Source organism: Pelobates fuscus, chromosome 11, assembly GCF_036172605.1.
Source record: "Pelobates fuscus isolate aPelFus1 chromosome 11, aPelFus1.pri, whole genome shotgun sequence".
NCBI classification, from domain to species: domain Eukaryota; kingdom Metazoa; phylum Chordata; class Amphibia; order Anura; family Pelobatidae; genus Pelobates; species Pelobates fuscus.
The window spans coordinates 9541790-9558907 of NC_086327.1; the positions used below are offsets into that span (position 1 = coordinate 9541790).

General features: G+C 44.2%; 1 protein-coding gene across 1 annotated transcript in view; it reads right to left on the reverse strand.

Moving 5' to 3' along the window:
* Window positions 1-2550: 2550 nt before the first annotated feature.
* CROCC (ciliary rootlet coiled-coil, rootletin) overlaps window positions 2551-17118 on the reverse strand; it is a 43560-nt gene continuing 28992 nt past the window's right edge. The window contains exons 24-37 of the mRNA XM_063436443.1: window positions 16843-17081; window positions 15723-15882; window positions 14957-15124; window positions 13084-13468; window positions 12734-12936; window positions 11952-12072; window positions 11637-11800; window positions 10952-11167; window positions 8881-9105; window positions 8445-8594; window positions 8129-8329; window positions 7915-8046; window positions 5029-5208; window positions 2551-3259 (exon numbers count right to left, since the gene is read on the reverse strand). Coding sequence (XP_063292513.1) covers window positions 3173-3259; window positions 5029-5208; window positions 7915-8046; window positions 8129-8329; window positions 8445-8594; window positions 8881-9105; window positions 10952-11167; window positions 11637-11800; window positions 11952-12072; window positions 12734-12936; window positions 13084-13468; window positions 14957-15124; window positions 15723-15882; window positions 16843-17081 — 2631 coding nt within the window. The 3' untranslated portion in view covers window positions 2551-3172. The remainder of the gene's footprint in view (window positions 3260-5028; window positions 5209-7914; window positions 8047-8128; window positions 8330-8444; window positions 8595-8880; window positions 9106-10951; window positions 11168-11636; window positions 11801-11951; window positions 12073-12733; window positions 12937-13083; window positions 13469-14956; window positions 15125-15722; window positions 15883-16842; window positions 17082-17118) is intronic.

Below are 17118 nucleotides of genomic sequence, written 5' to 3' on the forward strand. Positions count from 1 at the left end.
CAGGTTGGGTTGAGCAGCAGTTGGTCAGATAACCGTAAAGTCTGACCCACCATGGCTGCTCAGTCAGATTAAAAAAAATAAATTAATAAACATAATTAAAAAAAAAATTAAAGGGACACTATAGTCACCAAAACAACTTTAGCTTAATGAAGCAGTTTTGGTGTATAGAACATGCCCCTGCAGCCTCACTGCTCAATCCTCTGCCATTTAGGAGTTAAATCCCATTGTTTATAAACCCTAGTCATACCTCCCTGCATGTGACTTGCACAGCCTTCATAAACACTTCCTGTAAAGAGTCATCTAATGTTTATCCTTCCTTTATTGCAAGTTGTGTTTAATTAAGATTTTCTTATCCCCTGCTATGTTAATAGCTTGCTAGACCCTGCAAGAGCCTCCTGTATGTGATTAAAGTGCAATTTACAGAGCAAGAGATAAAATTGTTTAACCCCTTAAGGACCAAACTTCTGGAATAAAAGGGAATCATGACATGTCACACATGTCATGTGTCCTTAAGGGGTTAAGGTAAATTACACCTGATTGAAAGTGAAACCAGTTTTTTTCATGCAGGCTCTGTCAATCATAGCCAGGGGAGGTGTGGCTAGGGCTGCATAAACAGAAACAAAGTGATTTAACTCCTAAATGACAGTGAATTGAGCAGTGAAATTGCAGGGGAATGATCTATACACTAAAACTGCTTTATTTAGCTAAAATTGTTTGGGTGACTATAGTGTCCCTTTAAGTTTCATTAAATGTAATAAACTTTTTTTAAAACAAGAACTGAATATATCTATATAAATAACAGTTGTCCTTTAAGGCAGCTCCTTTTTTAAAAAAAAAAAAAAATCCGATTCCTTCCTGCAACCTATGAATCCTACATAGTAGAAGGCAGAACTTTTCATTCCCTGGAAGACACAATGGACATGGCAGCTCTTACCATCCTTAGCTGGAGGAGGATTATAGGAGCTGGAAAGCTGATATGAATAGTAGCATGCAGTGACATTGTGAGATTTGCCCTTGTCGCCCTATAAAATAAAATAGTACCTAATAAAGCAAGTATTCCATGTAACGGACTGAGCAGACTGAGCAGAGATTATGCACCCAGCCTTTCTCACTGGCTGCCATTATCTCCTTGGCGTTTGTAGGCTCAGGATAATGTGTCCACGCATAGGAGGCGGTGAGATAATTAATGGATTCAAGACATTGTTTAGTGTTTATTTTCAGTTGTTTAATGTTGATTTGTCCTTGAAATCACTGGTAATCAAAACCAGGCAAAGACATCTTCCATAGAGAGACATCTTCCACTGCTGGAGATACAATACAGAGCTGGAAGCCATCACTCCACCGCCTGCGGCGTAAACAGCCGCACAAACAGATTATAACTCACTCATTGCCAGGAACTGGCCCACGTGTTTTATTAGAAAGGCAATGAGAGAGTTAACACGCCAGAGAGTCTATTCGTAATAAAATAAATGTAACGCCTCAGTCACTTGGGGTTCCCTAACTTTAGATCTGGCAGAAACCTATATGGCAAGCGAGCACTTTGTGAACAATGTAACCGTCTATAAGTTCTTAATTAGCACATTTTTCAGGGTCTGATGCTTTCCTAGATATGTATTGTTTCAGTAAAAGGTTGGGCTGCTAAATTCACTGCTACTAGTAAGGGTTCCATCTAGTGGTCACTTGAGGTAGTGCAGGGAAATAAGGCTGCTTACGTATGCATGTAGTGTAGTGCTGTAGTGTATCAGGGCTCCAAATTTTAAGTAGCCATTGGTGAGTGAAACGTCACCCCAGGTAAACATGCCACGGACATTCCAGACTTGCTGTGGTGAGTACATTTTAAGGCCTGGCTATTAGCATAGGACTTGAAATTGTAAGCCCTGTTACTTAGATTATATAGATTGTGCAAGGCACCGCTCTTGCATTGTGTCCCCTGCAGTGGAGATTAGACAGAGGACAAATCAGTTATAAAATATATAAAATACAGTGTATAAAAGCAGTTCTGACACATAGAACATGATTAAAAAGTGATATGAAAGCTGAGATGGAACGCAGCATGGGGGGAAGGCGCTCTCAGGGGTCGCCTGATTTACACAGTTTAGGGATTGTTCACTGAACAGCAAATGGTAGAGAAGGGAAAGCTTTAATTTTCACTTTTTGAATTGCTACACTTAGCTGTTTAGTGAATAGGTTCCTTTCGATGTGAGTTAATCTAGCGAATGTTTTTAAACCTTTGATAGATGTCATGATATTGTCGTATCATTAGGGCAGCAAGATCTGGGATCAGGTAAAGGTGGATGATCTGATATGCAGTGTTAATATCACCTAAAACGCCTTGAACTAAACGTGTTTTATGTCACCATGATTAAATTACATCCCCGTATGCCATCAGTAGTTCTGACTGAATAGTTTAGTAATAATAAGTGAAATATCTATGTAAACGTTGCTAGAACTGCCCATTACTGCTCTGGGAATCATAGGTAATAAGAGCGGTAAGAGGCAGAAGAGAAAAATCTACTTGCATTATTTAAAGAAATTGAAGCGGTTCTAAAAAAAAAATGGCAGATCGGCAGCTATTTCATATGTGTGCAGAGTCCAGGACAAGGTCAGTGGGTAGAAATGAACGGCTGTCCTAGAGCAATAGCAGCCAGTATGGGCAAGTTTGGAAACTGTCACATTAATATTTCACCTTTTCAAAGTCTTCCCTTTAATGCCGTGATTTTAAATTGAAGTATGAATGTCTCCTTAATACCAAACGGGGGGACTAACCCGTTGCTTCCTATAAAGTCTTATATCAAAATAGACACTACTGTGCTGTGGTTGATCTCCTCCCCCCAGACAGTGGGGTTCTGGGACCCCCATGGAATGCTGGTCAGTGTTTGGAACGTTATCTCAGTGTGTACAAATTACATAAAGTGTGCTTTCCATATATACAAAAATACTGTGAATTCAAAAAACGCAAACAAAGCTCCAATTTTGATCTCTAGGCAAGTGTGAAAGTCACGAAGCAGCCCCCATATTACTGGAGACATTTGGTCCTGGAATGTGGGAGACGCACACAGCTTGAGATTTGGACGGATTGGTCCTCCTGGCTCAGGGCTGCAGTCAAGTGATTTAAACCAATAAATGATTATAAAATAAAAACGCACAGAGGAAGGACCAGGCCTGCACACGGTTATTTTCCTGAGAGCAGGGGTTGCTGGGAATAAAGGTTCTGCCCGCGCCGGAGCTCCTGCTGCAATTGGTCCTTCAGGGTAGAAATCTGTGGGAGAGGAAGAATGAAATCTATCGGCTGTAGAACCAACAAACATAGAATACAATAGGCAGACTGCTTTATTCATTAAAAGAGAGAATTCTGGAAAATTAATCAGGGGATAAATTAGAATAATTCTCCCACTAAAAAAAATGTGCAGTTTCCTTCTCAATTCTAGAGAATTGATGGAGTTATTCACTAAAGCAAGAAATTCAAAGTGAATTGCAAAGGTTGAAGCCAAGGTAATCAAACTGAAGAAATAAGTCATCGATGATTCAAGTTTGGCTACTTTTGCCTTAAATATGAAAAGTTCACTCTGAATTCTCACTTTAGTGAATAAAAAAACCCAAAGCTTTGCCTTAGAAGCCGTTGATAGAGTTAACCTTCTGTTAAGAGCAGCATAGCGAGTGCTGCACAGCAGGTTATACTATCAATGAACCTCACCATTCATGGTTTATTCACTAACTTCTGAATTAAACTCAGATCAGAAAAATTCAGTGAAAACCACTGGATCCATGATTTGCATATTTACTAATAACACATCCAGCAGTAATTTACATTGAATTAACGTTTGTTATGTGTTAACATTAGCGATTTTCACTTGGGAAATTTAAATTTGAAATATTTATCAAACACAGAATTCAACATTTAGGCACTGGAAGTACAGGCAGCCGGCAGGCAAATTGTTTAAACTAAAATAACTTAAAACAAAGGGACACTATATTCACCAGAACAACTACAGTCCATTTCATTTGTTCTGGTGAGTAGAATCAGTACCTTCAGGCTTTTTGCTGTAAACACTGTCTTTTCAGAGAAAATGCAGTGTTTACATTACAGCCTAGTGATAACTTCACTGGCCACTCCTCAGATGGCTGTTAGAGATCCTTCCTGGGTCATGGCTGCCTAAAATGCATCCAAACATTCAGTGTCTCCTCCCTCTGCATGCAGACACTGAACTTTCCTCATAGAGATTCATTGATTCAATTCATCTCTATGAGGAGATGCTGATTGGCCAGGGCTGTGTTTGAATCATGCTGGCTCTGCCCCTGATCTGCCTCTTTGTGAGTCTCAGCCAATCCTATGGGGAAGCATTGTGATTGGATCAGGCCACCACTTCTGATGATGTCAGCAGACAGTGGGCAGGTCTAAAGTAAACAGTGACAAGCAAGCAGCTCCAGACTTAAATACAAGTAAGATTTTACTATACTTAGGGAGGCATGATGGGACCAGGGTGGCTAGATGGTGGTTTTAACCCTATAGGGTCAGGTATACATTTTTGTGTTCCTGACCCTTTAGTGCTCCTTTAAGGAAGGACCCAGATATATAGTTTCTCTTATTGCTGGTGGTGTGAGGGTTAATGATGGAACATGTGGGCAGTCATCATTAACCCTATCACCCCCATTTCTTTACATTACTTTTACGTATTGTAGTTAACTGGACTCCTCTATGGGGCATTGTGTAAGATTGTGTTAAGTACAGCGTTATCCCATCATTCAGTTCCAGATATTAGCCACTGCAACGTATCGCCCTTTCCAGAAGGTAATTTGTAAAATCTGTCCATCAATGTTTGTTATTGGGGAAAGGATTCAGACTACGGAGAATAAGCTGCACATTGTGAAATCATGGCTAAAACATTCAAGGTGCTCCTTTAGATGGAGAATTTTTCCAAATCCGCTATATTCCCTACATTTTGAAATCAGTTTTTCCAATTCCTCTCGATTTACTGTTTAGTGAATAAACACAGGATTAATTCTGCTGGGATCCATGAAAGCACCGACCTGCTCTTCCAGCCCTTTGATTCGCTGCCGGTGAGCTCTCTCTCGTGCGTCCAATGTGCGTTCTGCCTGAATCTGGGCATTGCGCAGTCTTTCGATCTCCATCTGCAACTCCTGCCGGTGGCGTGCCGCCGTCTCCATCAGGCTCTGTGAGTGCGTCTGCTCCATGTCAGCCATTTGAGCCTGGAACAGGTAGAGAGAGAGAGAGAGAGATAATATGATATGAGCTGGGACCCAGACTCCCTTCACTCTATCCAGCAGCTAAAGGTCCAGCCTGCTCTAGATGAATGACAACGCATTCCCAGCCAGCTAACAGCAGGTAAACCAGCTCTCTGGGGGTGTGACAGCTGGGGTATCAGGACATGGACCTAGTCCTAGAGCAAGGTACAGAGAGGGAACAGCTGCCAGGAAGACACCATAATAGATGCCAAGGGGAGATGGATGAGGTGCAGTAATGGATGTCAAGTGAGGATGGATGGAAGTGCCAGGATGGGTGATGGGTGATATGGGGAGATGGCTGGGAAGGGCGTAATGCAGTGACGGGTGACAAAGGAAGATTTATCTTATGGGTACCAAGCAGACACACCTCAGCACTGAGGCTCCTGAGTAAAGCTACACGGCTTCACTCACCAGGCTGAAGGTAATCTGGCGCCTAACCCTGTGTAACTGCACCTTCACAGGACAGCAAGAGGAAGAGAGAAGTGCATCAACAGAACAATCGCAAGCGACTTCCTCATTCACAAACCAATCAGGATGATCCCTATCCCCACACCAATCAGAATGATTCCTATCCACAGACCTATCAGAATGATTCCTATCCCCACGCCAATCAGAATGATTCCTATCCACACACCAATCAGAATGATTCCTATCCACACGCCAATCAGAATGATTCCTATCCTCACGCCAATCAGAATGATTCCTATCCACACGCCAATCAGAATGATTCCTATCCACACGCCAATCAGAATGATTCCTATCCTCACGCCAATCAGAATGATTCCTATCCTCACGCCAATCAGAATGATTCCTATCCTCAAGCCAATCAGAATGATTCCTATCCTCACGCCAATCAGAATGATTCCTATCCTCACGCCAATCAGAATGATTCCTATCCTCACGCCAATCAGAATGATTCCTATCCTCACGCCAATCAGAATGATTCCTATCCTCACGCCAATCAGAATGATTCCTATCCACACGCCAATCAGGATGATTCCTATCCACACGCCAATCAGAATGATTCCTATCCACACGCCAATCAGAATGATTCCTATCCACACGCCAATCAGAATGATTCCTACTCACACGCCAATCAGAATGATTCCTACTCACACGCCAATCAGAATGATTCCTACTCACACGCCAATCAGAATGATTCCTATCCACAGACCAATCAGAATGATTCCTATCCACACGCCAATCAGAATGATTCCTATCCACATACCGACCAATCAGGATGATTCCTACTCACACGCCAATCAGGATGATTCCTATCCACACGCCAATCAGGATGATTCCTATCCACACACACCAATCAGGATGATTCCTATCCACACACACCAATCAGAATGATTCCTATCCACACACACCAATCAGAATGATTCCTATCCACACACACCAATCAGAATGATTCCTATCCACACGCCAATCAGAATGATTCCTGTCCACACACCAATCAGAATGATTCCTGTCCACACACCAATCAGAATGATTCCTGTGCACACACCAATCAGAATGATTCCTGTCCACACACCAATCAGAATGATTCCTGTCCACACACCAATCAGAATGATTCCTGTCCACACACCAATCAGAATGATTCCTGTCCACACACCAATCAGAATGATTCCTATCCACACGCCAATCAGAATGATTCCTATCCACACGCCAATCAGAATGATTCCTATCCACACGCCAATCAGAATGATTCCTATCCACACACCAATCAGAATGATTCCTATCCACACACCAATCAGAATGATTCCTATCCACACGCCAATCAGAATGATTCCTATCCACACGCCAATCAGAATGATTCCTGTCCACACGCCAATCAGGATGATTCCTATCCACAGGCCAATCAGGATGATTCCTATCCACACGCCAATCAGAATAATTCCTATCCACACGCCAATCAGGATGATTCCTATCCACACGCCAATCAGGATGATTCCTATCCACACACCAATAAGAATGATTCCTATCCACAGACCAATCAGGATGATTCCTATCCACACACCGATCTGATTGATTCCTGTCCTCAGGCCAATCAGAATGATTCCTATCCACACACCAATCAGAAGAGAGATTACTATTGTCTCTATTAGTTATTACTATTGTCCCCAATCAGAACATAGGATAATATTTGGACATCAATCAGAAGAGGTTATTCTCTCCATACAGAATCACACAAGAAGTAAACCTGTCTATAACCCAGTCAGATAATAATCTCCTCTATGTTGGTGGAACGTAAAGTCCGAGCTCCAGCTAGCCTTGTACAGTCAGTATTTATTATTACAATATAACAAACTTAATTACTGTCTAGGATTTAAACTGTATCTATGGCTTTTATCTTCATGTTCTCTTATTGTTTTTCTGAGATATATACATATATTTAATAAAGGTAACACAACCCAGTAATAAAAAAAAAAAAAAAAAAAAAAAACTTTAAGAAAAATAAGGATTATGTGGGAAAAATTATCCTAAATAGGACCTTTAAATAAGCGGTCGGTCACATTTTGTACATCGAGAGAGAGGGCAGTGTGAGGTAATAAATGTAAAAGTTACACATTTCAGATAATTCTAAAGAAAGGTTTAGAATCACAGTATCCCCTTCCCTCCCGGCCCCATCTGTAGACATTCAGCCCAAACTAACGCCCCTCTTACTTCCAGCAGCTGGACCTGTCTGTGTGCATCGGCCAGTTCCTGTTCCACTGTGGTCAGAGACCGATCCAGACGTCCTCTCTCAGCAGACAGGCGCATCGTGTCCTCCTCAGTTTTCAGCTTCTCGCGTTCAACCTGTCAGACAGAGAGGAATCCATGTTTAATGATCCCCATCATGGGCTGAATAAGCTACAAGAGATATTAGTCGGATGATTACCTTATCTAGTGTTTTCTTCAGAGCGTTTTTATCTTTCTCAAGGCGGAGAGAAGATCGCTCCATCTCTCGCTTCTCTCCCTCGAGCTGGGCCACAGCCCGCTGCAGACCTCCCAGACGCTCCTGTAGGACTTCTCTCTCCTCCTGCAGCTTCTGTAGGCTTCGCAGGGAGGCGCCTTCATTCTCCTGCCGCTGACGGATTATCTGAGAAAAGAGCAGGGAAGGGACGATGACAGGTCCAAAGGAGAGAGAGACCACAAACAATGCAGGGAAGATAAAATGTATGCAGAGTAATGGGGAAGATAATCTATAACCTCACCTCCTGTAATTGACGGACTTGTCCTTCCAGCTCGACACGTTGGAGCTCTCCTTCTGACAGCTCGTCTCGAAGTTCCTGAATCCTTTCCATCAGCCCTGAGCTCTGCTTCTTACCCTCAGCTACAGCAAGTCTGGCTGCTTCCAGACGCTCCTGTGTGTGGAAATCTAGAGTTAGCACAGTCCTGCCAAGACCTACTGTCCCTTTAACTGTACATTACTTATTGTGCAAGGCTGCTGTGTTCTCTATTCATATTAAATCCTACACGATATGCAAAGCTTCACCATTCAGTTCTGATCACCATGTGCAAAATTCCACCAATTCTACACAACATGCCAACATACACCTTCGATTCTGCCCAGTCCTCCAAACATACATATTAGGCATATGGTTCCTTATTTGCCCACAAAATCCACGTAGACCGACCCCGGGGACTGACCTGTAGGATGCGCCGTTCGTGTTCACTGCTTGTTATCAGCTTTTGCAGTTGACTCATTTTTTCGTGTGAGCAAGCTGAGCTGGAATTACTATCGGACAATGCACTGGATAAACTCTGCACCTTGTCTTTGAGGGAAGCTTCGTTCTCCTGAGCCTTTATGAGAGTTGTGTTCAGTCGATCGACGCACAGCTGCAGAGTATTGACCTTGGCCTCGCTGTCTGAGAGCTAGGATCATAAAGCAGAGAATACAGAGTGTCACAAAGATCATTATTAAATAACAGCAACGCAGGGAGCTCAGCTTGCAGATACACCGGTAACAAATAGGAACGTCTGGAGCAGGGTTCTCTGCTGGGTAAAAGCAGACACGATGCAGCCTGGAGACACCGGGACGAGAGTTAAGTCGGTTCTGATGTTACTTATCAGATGGAAACCATTATGGTCATTGCAAACAGTGTCTCCCACTGTCTAAGAGCTATGTATGGAATTCCCCAAGGCTTCTTTTCTGAGCCCATTTTTGGTGGCCTAGAGGACAATATATTCTACATTCTGAAATAAATAAAAAAGATCGCAGATAGAGGGATTCTTTTTTTCAGAAGGGGGGTGGGGGGTGAGTTATTAGAATGACATAATATTGATTAACTGTCATCCAGATTGTATCCTGAGATTTGTTCACATCCTATAGTGCTCACGCTATTCACCAATGGCATCCCACCACCTGTGAGAACATTTAACCAGCTCAATGGTATTTACTAGACTTGTACCCAGCAACCCAGATAATGCAGCTAATCAATAACAAATCAACCAGATTTAAAAAAAAAAAAAAAACAACACACACACACCCAGAAATCTATTGCTGTAGCCTGAACACACACAAACCCCCTGCCTGATGATCGACAACCTGTCACTGCAGCCCAAACACACAGAGACCCTGAGCAGGCTGATCGAGAAGTAGTCGCTGCAGCCCAAACACACAGAAACCCTGAGCAGGCTGATCTAGAAGTAGTCGCTGCAGCCCAAACACACAGAGACACTGAGCAGGCTGTTCTAGAAGTAGTCGCTGCAGCCCAAACACACAGAGACCCTGAGCAGGCTGATCTAGAAGTAGTCGCTGCAGCCCAAACACACAGAGACAATGAGCAGGCTGATCTAGAAGTAGTCCCTGCAGCCCAAACACACAGAGACCCTGAGCAGGCTGATCTAGAAGTAGTCGCTGCAGCCCAAACACACAGAGACACTGAGCATGCTGATCTAGAAGTAGTCGCTGCAGCCCAAACACACAGAGACAATGATCAGGCTGATCTAGAAGTAGTCGCTGCAGCCCAAACACACAGAGACCCTGAACAGGCTGATCTAGAAGTAGTCGCTGTAGCCCAAACACACAGAGACCCTGAGCAGGCTGATCTAGAAGTAGTCGCTGCAGCCCAAACACACAGAGACCCTGAACAGGCTGATCTAGAAGTAGTCGCTGTAGCCCAAACACACAGAGACCCTGAGCAGGCTGATCTAGAAGTAGTCGCTGCAGCCCAAACACACAGAGACCCTGAGCATGCTGATCTGGAAGTAGTCGCTGCAGCCCAAACACACAGAGCCCCTGAGCAGGCTGATCTAGAAGTAGTCGCTGCAGCCCAAACACACAGAGACCCTGAACAGGCTGATCTAGAAGTAGTCGCTGTAGCTCAAACACACAGAGACCCTGAACAGGCTGATCTAGAAGTAGTCGCTGTAGCCCAAACACACAGAGACCCTGAGCAGGCTGATCTAGAAGTAGTCGCTGCAGCCCAAACACACAGAGACCCTGAACAGGCTGATCTAGAAGTAGTCGCTGTAGCCCAAACACACAGAGATCCTGAGCAGGCTGATCTAGAAGTAGTCGCTGCAGCCCAATCACACAGAGACCCTGAGCATGCTGATCTGGAAGTAGTCACTGCAGCCCAAACACACAGAGACCCTGAGCAGGCTGATCTAGAAGTAGTCGCTGCAGCCCAAACACACAGAGACCCTGAGCAGGCTGATCTAGAAGTAGACGCTGGAGCCCAAACACACCGAGATATTGCATATGTTGATCTAGTACCTGTCGCTGCAGCCCCTCCATGCGTTGATGCATTTCGTGCATCTCAGACTCCCTGTCTGACAGCACCAGTTTGAGCCTCTGCAGTTCCCCCTCCAGACCTCGTTTAGATAGTTCCAGCTTGGTATTGCGATTCTCAGATGCATCCAGTGCCTCCTTCAAACGGCGTTTTTCATTTTCGTATTTGGCCTCATTCGCTTTTATCTTGTTTAGTTTGTCCTAAAACAGTAATGAGCGTCAGCCTGTCATATCAAACATCCCCATACTATACACATATATAAATAACAGACACTCACAGAAGGTCACATACATCTGAGTATTGTACCAAGGAATGGATCTTTCTCAGTACATCAGGGAACGTTCCCACTGTGTGCAAGGAGAGCAGAATCACATTGACGAGGCCCTCATGCCTCATACAATGATCCATTTTACACAGCGATAACATTTACATGCTAAAGTATTTTCCGTAGCTGGTTTCCAGCGGGGCTGAACCAGCTGCTACCTTGTATTTTCTTTCATTGTGGTAGAGATGGGAGGTTTTTAGATGAATCCAGGAGTACTTGTGGTCTTGTTTAACCCCTTAAGGACACATGACATGTGTGACATGTCATGACTTCCTTTTATTCCAGATGTTTGGTCCTTAAGGGGTTAGCAGTCCACACATTCATCGAGTGCATTAACGCAGTACCTGAGCTGACCGATACTCGTTCTCCGATGCTTGAAGGCTGCGTTCCACACTAGCTGCCTTCTCCACTGCCATCTTGCGCTCTCTCTCGTAGCGCCGTAGCGTCTCCTCCTGCAGATTGAGCGTACCTTGTACATTGCTCAGCTTCCTGTCCACTTGGCGCTTCTCTGAAAAACAAAAAAAAACAACAACAAAAAATAAGTTTGAGATTTCTTTCCAGATTCTAAGTGTGTTCTCAGTCAGTTTCCCAACCTGGCACTTTCTGTGGCTCCTTAGTCCTTGTTCAAGGAGCATGAACTGACACGGCAAGTTACTTACCCTCTTCACACTCAGACAGCACTTTTTGCAGCTGCTGTATGCGAGTGTTTACTCCATTTCGCTCATCCTCCACCTCGAGCAGTTGGCGGTTTGTAGCTCCCAGCTTCGTGCGCACCTCATCCTGGAAAACGGGAGAGAAAAGAGAGGACAGTCACTGAACTGATCCTGCTTACAGCCAAGCTCCATGATTTACTAACATTTCACCGAATCCTTCAACCCATCCCACAGAATACACAAAGACACTGGGCACTTCCTCAGCTCCTCTTCTGCCCAGATCCCCAGCAAACATTCTCTCTCGATATCGGATTCTCTGATTTACTACTCTCTGGTATCCCTAGGCTCCCCAACTCTCTGGATCATCACGTTCTTCAAATATCTCTGGAGTCCCAGGCCCCCAAACTCTCTCTGGAGTCCCCAATTCAGACTTCCCACCATGTAGCATTACAGCTTAAAAATTTGAATCCGTAGGCCCCCCAACTCTCTGGAATCCCCAGGATCCCCAACTCTCTGGAATTCCCAGTATCCCCAAATCTCTGGAATTCCCAGGATCCCCAAATCTCTGGAATCCCCAGGATCCCCAAATCTCTGGAATCCCCAGGATCCCCAAATCTCTGGAATCCCCAGGATCCCCAAATCTCTGGAATCCCCAAGTTCCCAAACTCTCTGGATCATCAGGCTCTTCAAATCTCTCTGGAGTCCCAGGCCCCAAAACTCTTTCTGGAGTGCCCAATTCAGACTGTTAAACTTCCCGCCATGTAGCATTACAGCTTTAAATCACCTACCCTTTCTCGCTGGGTGTCCCTTAGCTCCTGCAAGAAGTCTCGCAGGGCATTTCTGACCACCTCTGGATCAATCTCGGCAAGTAACTGTTCCCCTCGGCTAGGTGACACTGCCCGCTCTGGAGTTCTGCTGCGCTCTGGGCTCCCTGTGCGGGGGATGGGGCTCCCACGCCCATCTGTAGTGGTTGTGTAAGTATTGTCAAATCCTTTAGAGGCAAAGAGAGGTGAAAAAAATCGTAGTCAGTTAAAAAAAAAAAACAAAAAAAAAAAAAAAGCACAAAATTTCTGTACCTTCCCGCATAATGTATAAGGATAGCTGCTACAGATCACACAACGAATTACCCTACGCTTACCTTTCTGCGGTGAGAAATTCCTCCTGGGGGATACACTGCGCCCTCTAGTGGAGGGACTTGGAGTCCGCCCTGTTCGCCCAATTCCCAGTGTTCTACGGAGGGCAGAATGTAAACTGCCCAGTCTGAATTCCACCTCTCGTTTCAGACCTTCCAGCTTTGCCAGCTCCGCTTCTAGTCCATGTACACGTCCCTCGCTGGCGCTGAGACGCAGGCTAAGCTCCGCCTTCTCTTCCTGTGATGCCATCAGTTTGATCTCCAAGTTGCGGGTGTTGTCCAGCAGCTTCTTCTCATTCCCACGCGCCTCTTCAAGGCTCCCCTGAAGCTCCTTCTCACGTAGCCCAAAGTCGCTCTCCACCTCAGACAATTTGCGTTGCAGTCCACTGAGCTATGTCATAAAGCAATCAGCGCCAGATGCAAAAAGGATAGAATAACCAAAATAGCAGAGTTTTAAAACAATCAGAGCCAGAGCCATTTGTCTTCCCACAATGGGGAATATTGCTGTATTTCTGCAGTTACTTTGTCAATTAACAGATTTGAGAATAGACCCAAAAGCAGCAATTAGTGTCTGTACCTATGGCATCAAAACATATACCTTAACTTTATCAGAAGAAGTCATTGTACAAATGCTACATTTTGCTGATTGCTTTAGAGCAGGGGTCCTCAAACTCCGGCCCCCCAGATGTTGCTGAACTACAACTCCCATGATTCTCTGGCTATCTGTGTAATTCAAAGAATCATGGGAGTTGTAGTTCAGCAACATCTGGGGGGCCGGAGTTTGAGGACTCCTGCTTTAGAGCTAGAATTGGCTCCATTCTACTCCTGCCTTTAACCCCTTAAGGACACATGACGTGTGTGACACGTCATGATTCCCTTTTATTCCAGAAGTTTGGTCCTTAAGGGGTTAAAGGACCACTCTAGTGCCAGGAAAACATACTCGTTTTCCTGGCACTAGAGTGCCCTGAGGGCGCCCCCACCCTGCTCTGGAAAGGGGTAAAAACTTACCTTTTTCCAGTGGTGGGCGGAGAGCTCTCCTCCTCCGATCCTCCTCTTCTACTCCCCGTCGGCTGAATGCGCACGCGCGGCAAGAGCTGCGCGCGCATTCAGCCGGTCACATAGGAAAGCATTCATAATGCTTTCCTATGGACGCTTGCGTGCTCTCACTGTGATTTTCACAGTGAGAATCACGCAAGCGCCTCTAGCGGCTGTCAGTGAGACAGCCACTAGAGGAAATAGGGGAAGGCTTAACCCATTCACAAACATAGCAGTTTCTCTGAAACTGCTATGTTTATGAAAAAATGGGTTAACCCTAGAAGGACCTGGCACCCAGACCAATTCATTAAGCTGAAGTGGTCTGGGTGCCTAGAGTGGTCCTTTAAATGTATACAAAGTAAAACTGACAAGAGAATTTCCAATTTTAGGCCAAATAGAGTTAAAATTTAAAAATAATGACTTGGAGAAATAAAATTCCCTCATCAATTCACCTCTGAGAGAATAATAAATGAGGTTTCAATGTGAGGGTAACTTGCAGCAATCTATGGCTTTTTTGATAAATATAAAAATACATTCGAAAAGCAAGGAGCCGATCTATTATTAAATGACATCATGTTAAAATAAAGACAGACGTCATACGTGGAAATACAGGTTTTAAATGATGTGGAAAAAGAACGTGGGTCTCTGTCTGATAGGAACCGATCCTCTGTGTCCGTTATAAAGCAAGTTAACGGGAAAATTAATAGATTTAAAAAACAAAACAAAAAGATTTGATTAGTCCATTAGTCCACTCTTCCCATGAAAGGGTGACAAGCCATGTCTGGAGTGAGTGGGGACCAACAACTCCATTTTGATCCTAAAGCACTTTGTGTCCCGGTCTCACCTCTTTCCTGGCAGTCTCTCGGCCCGCCTCAGTTTCCGACAGCTTCTGTTTGAGGCCGAAAAAGTCTTTGCGGCTCTCCTCGTCTCGCTGCTCCCACATAGACAGACGCACCTGCGCCTCCGCCATATCGCGCCCACGCTTTACACTCTCATCATCCAGAACCTTCAGCTGAAAGTCAAAGACATTAAGTGTTATTAACGGTTAGTGCACATACAGAGCGGCAATACTAAAGGGGAATTGGCACTTCCTAGGTTTTTAAATAATATTTTTACTTATCCTATATATATGCAATCTACAACAAATAAGATTTAATGTAGAAATCCGCAGCTCTTTATCCTGTAACTGGGCGCCACCATCTTCATACAGAGAGAAGAAGAATTAACAACAAAGTATTTAACCAAGAAAGGTACGCTAAGATAACTCTGGTTTCCAAGTACGTCCTGGGACGGTTACTATGAAAAAATTTTGTCTGAACGGTATTATCATGTCCTTTGCTAAATCTACAATATAAATTAAGGCAAAAATTCAATAAAAAATCTCATGAAACAAATGGTAAACACAAGGTATAGGTGAATGTTTTATTCACTTCAGAGGCGTGACCGTTCCCTTTGATAATTTATGTAATAAACATATTTACTGCAAAGTGAACAGGTACAGCTGAGATAGCCAATCTGAGGCCTCGTGGGAGTCTGTCCCCGGTGGCTGTATTATGGCACATGCAGTAAGTCTGAATGCGACCATCACACAGGAACACATTGCTGCTTACTTGTCTGCGTAGATCCTGCAGTTCTCTTCTTGCCTCCAAGCGCGATCGTTCCACTTCCCTTAGTGTCCCACGCAGATCTGCAGCTTCCTTCTCTGTAGCAGATCGAGCCTCCTCCAACACACTGAGTCTCTGTTCCTTTTCCTCATTGGCACGTTTCAAACTACCACGGCAGACAGACAAACGGATTATCAGTGGCACACACGGGAAATCACCTATCTTTAAACTTCAAAATGCTACCTAGGCACCATAACCACTCCAGTCCACTTCAGTGCTGCTGTCACATGGTACGTAGACAAAGTGGTTTAAATTGGTCACCCAGGCACTCCTGGTCGTACCTCCTCTGCTGATATATCTAATGTGGAGGTCCATCTTATATTTATTCTGTCCAAACATAAGTGGATTGATGTGGACAGGGACCCCCATAAGCAACATAAGAAGAGGAGGCCAGACCGGAGCCACCAGGTAATTGTCAAACCAATTAAAAATGGCTTGACTGCCGTTCATGGCAGTGCACCAGAGGATTATTGGCACCATAACCACTACAGCATTCTATATTGGTTAAGGTGTGTTTAACTCCTGCTGTTAGGTACTGCTGTTTTGCAGCCACCCCATGTGCAAGAAATATCTGAAAAAAAGCACAAAAAGCTCTTTAATGAAAAGGGGGCAGTTATTTATAGTATTAAAAAAATGCAGGAAATATGGAAAACCAAACATTGTGAATTAGGGGGTTATAACAGTAATGATATAATAATGTTGATGTTGCTCAAATCTGACTACAGTGATAACAAGCCTTCGTGTGTTAATTAATTCATTGCCATTTTGCCTAAACAGAAACCTTACATTTTCTAAAGCTACATATATGGGAATTCCTAATATAAAACAAAAAATAACCATTCACGCTGTGGAAAAGGTCAGCTGTTCAGTAAAGTTAGAGAAATCACAGATCCTGCAGATATTTTCGGAACTTCACGAGCTGCAGCAAATATCTTCTAGATTCATACCACATCCTGCCCAACGTGGAATACCCTAGCTGGAGGATCCCTTATCAGCTCATAGATAGCAATTGTATTACTAGGGCATTTTGTCTATACCTATGGCATCATTTCATTAGTACCAGTACCTAATGCGTTCACTCTCTGCCCTGCGCACAGCACCACGCAGTTCCTCGTTGGAGTTTTGTACAGCCTCCTTCTCCCTGGCCTCATCTCCAAGGGAGCGTCGCAGATCTGAGTTTTCTTTCTTATGAAACTCAATGACCTCCTGACTCTCTCGGATTCGTCTGTGGGCCTCAATTAGTTCCCGACGCACAGCATCCCTGGCATCTTCAACAACACACAACTGGGTCTTCAATTCCTCCACCTGAGAGATTATTGCAAAGAGAATGGAGCACATGACG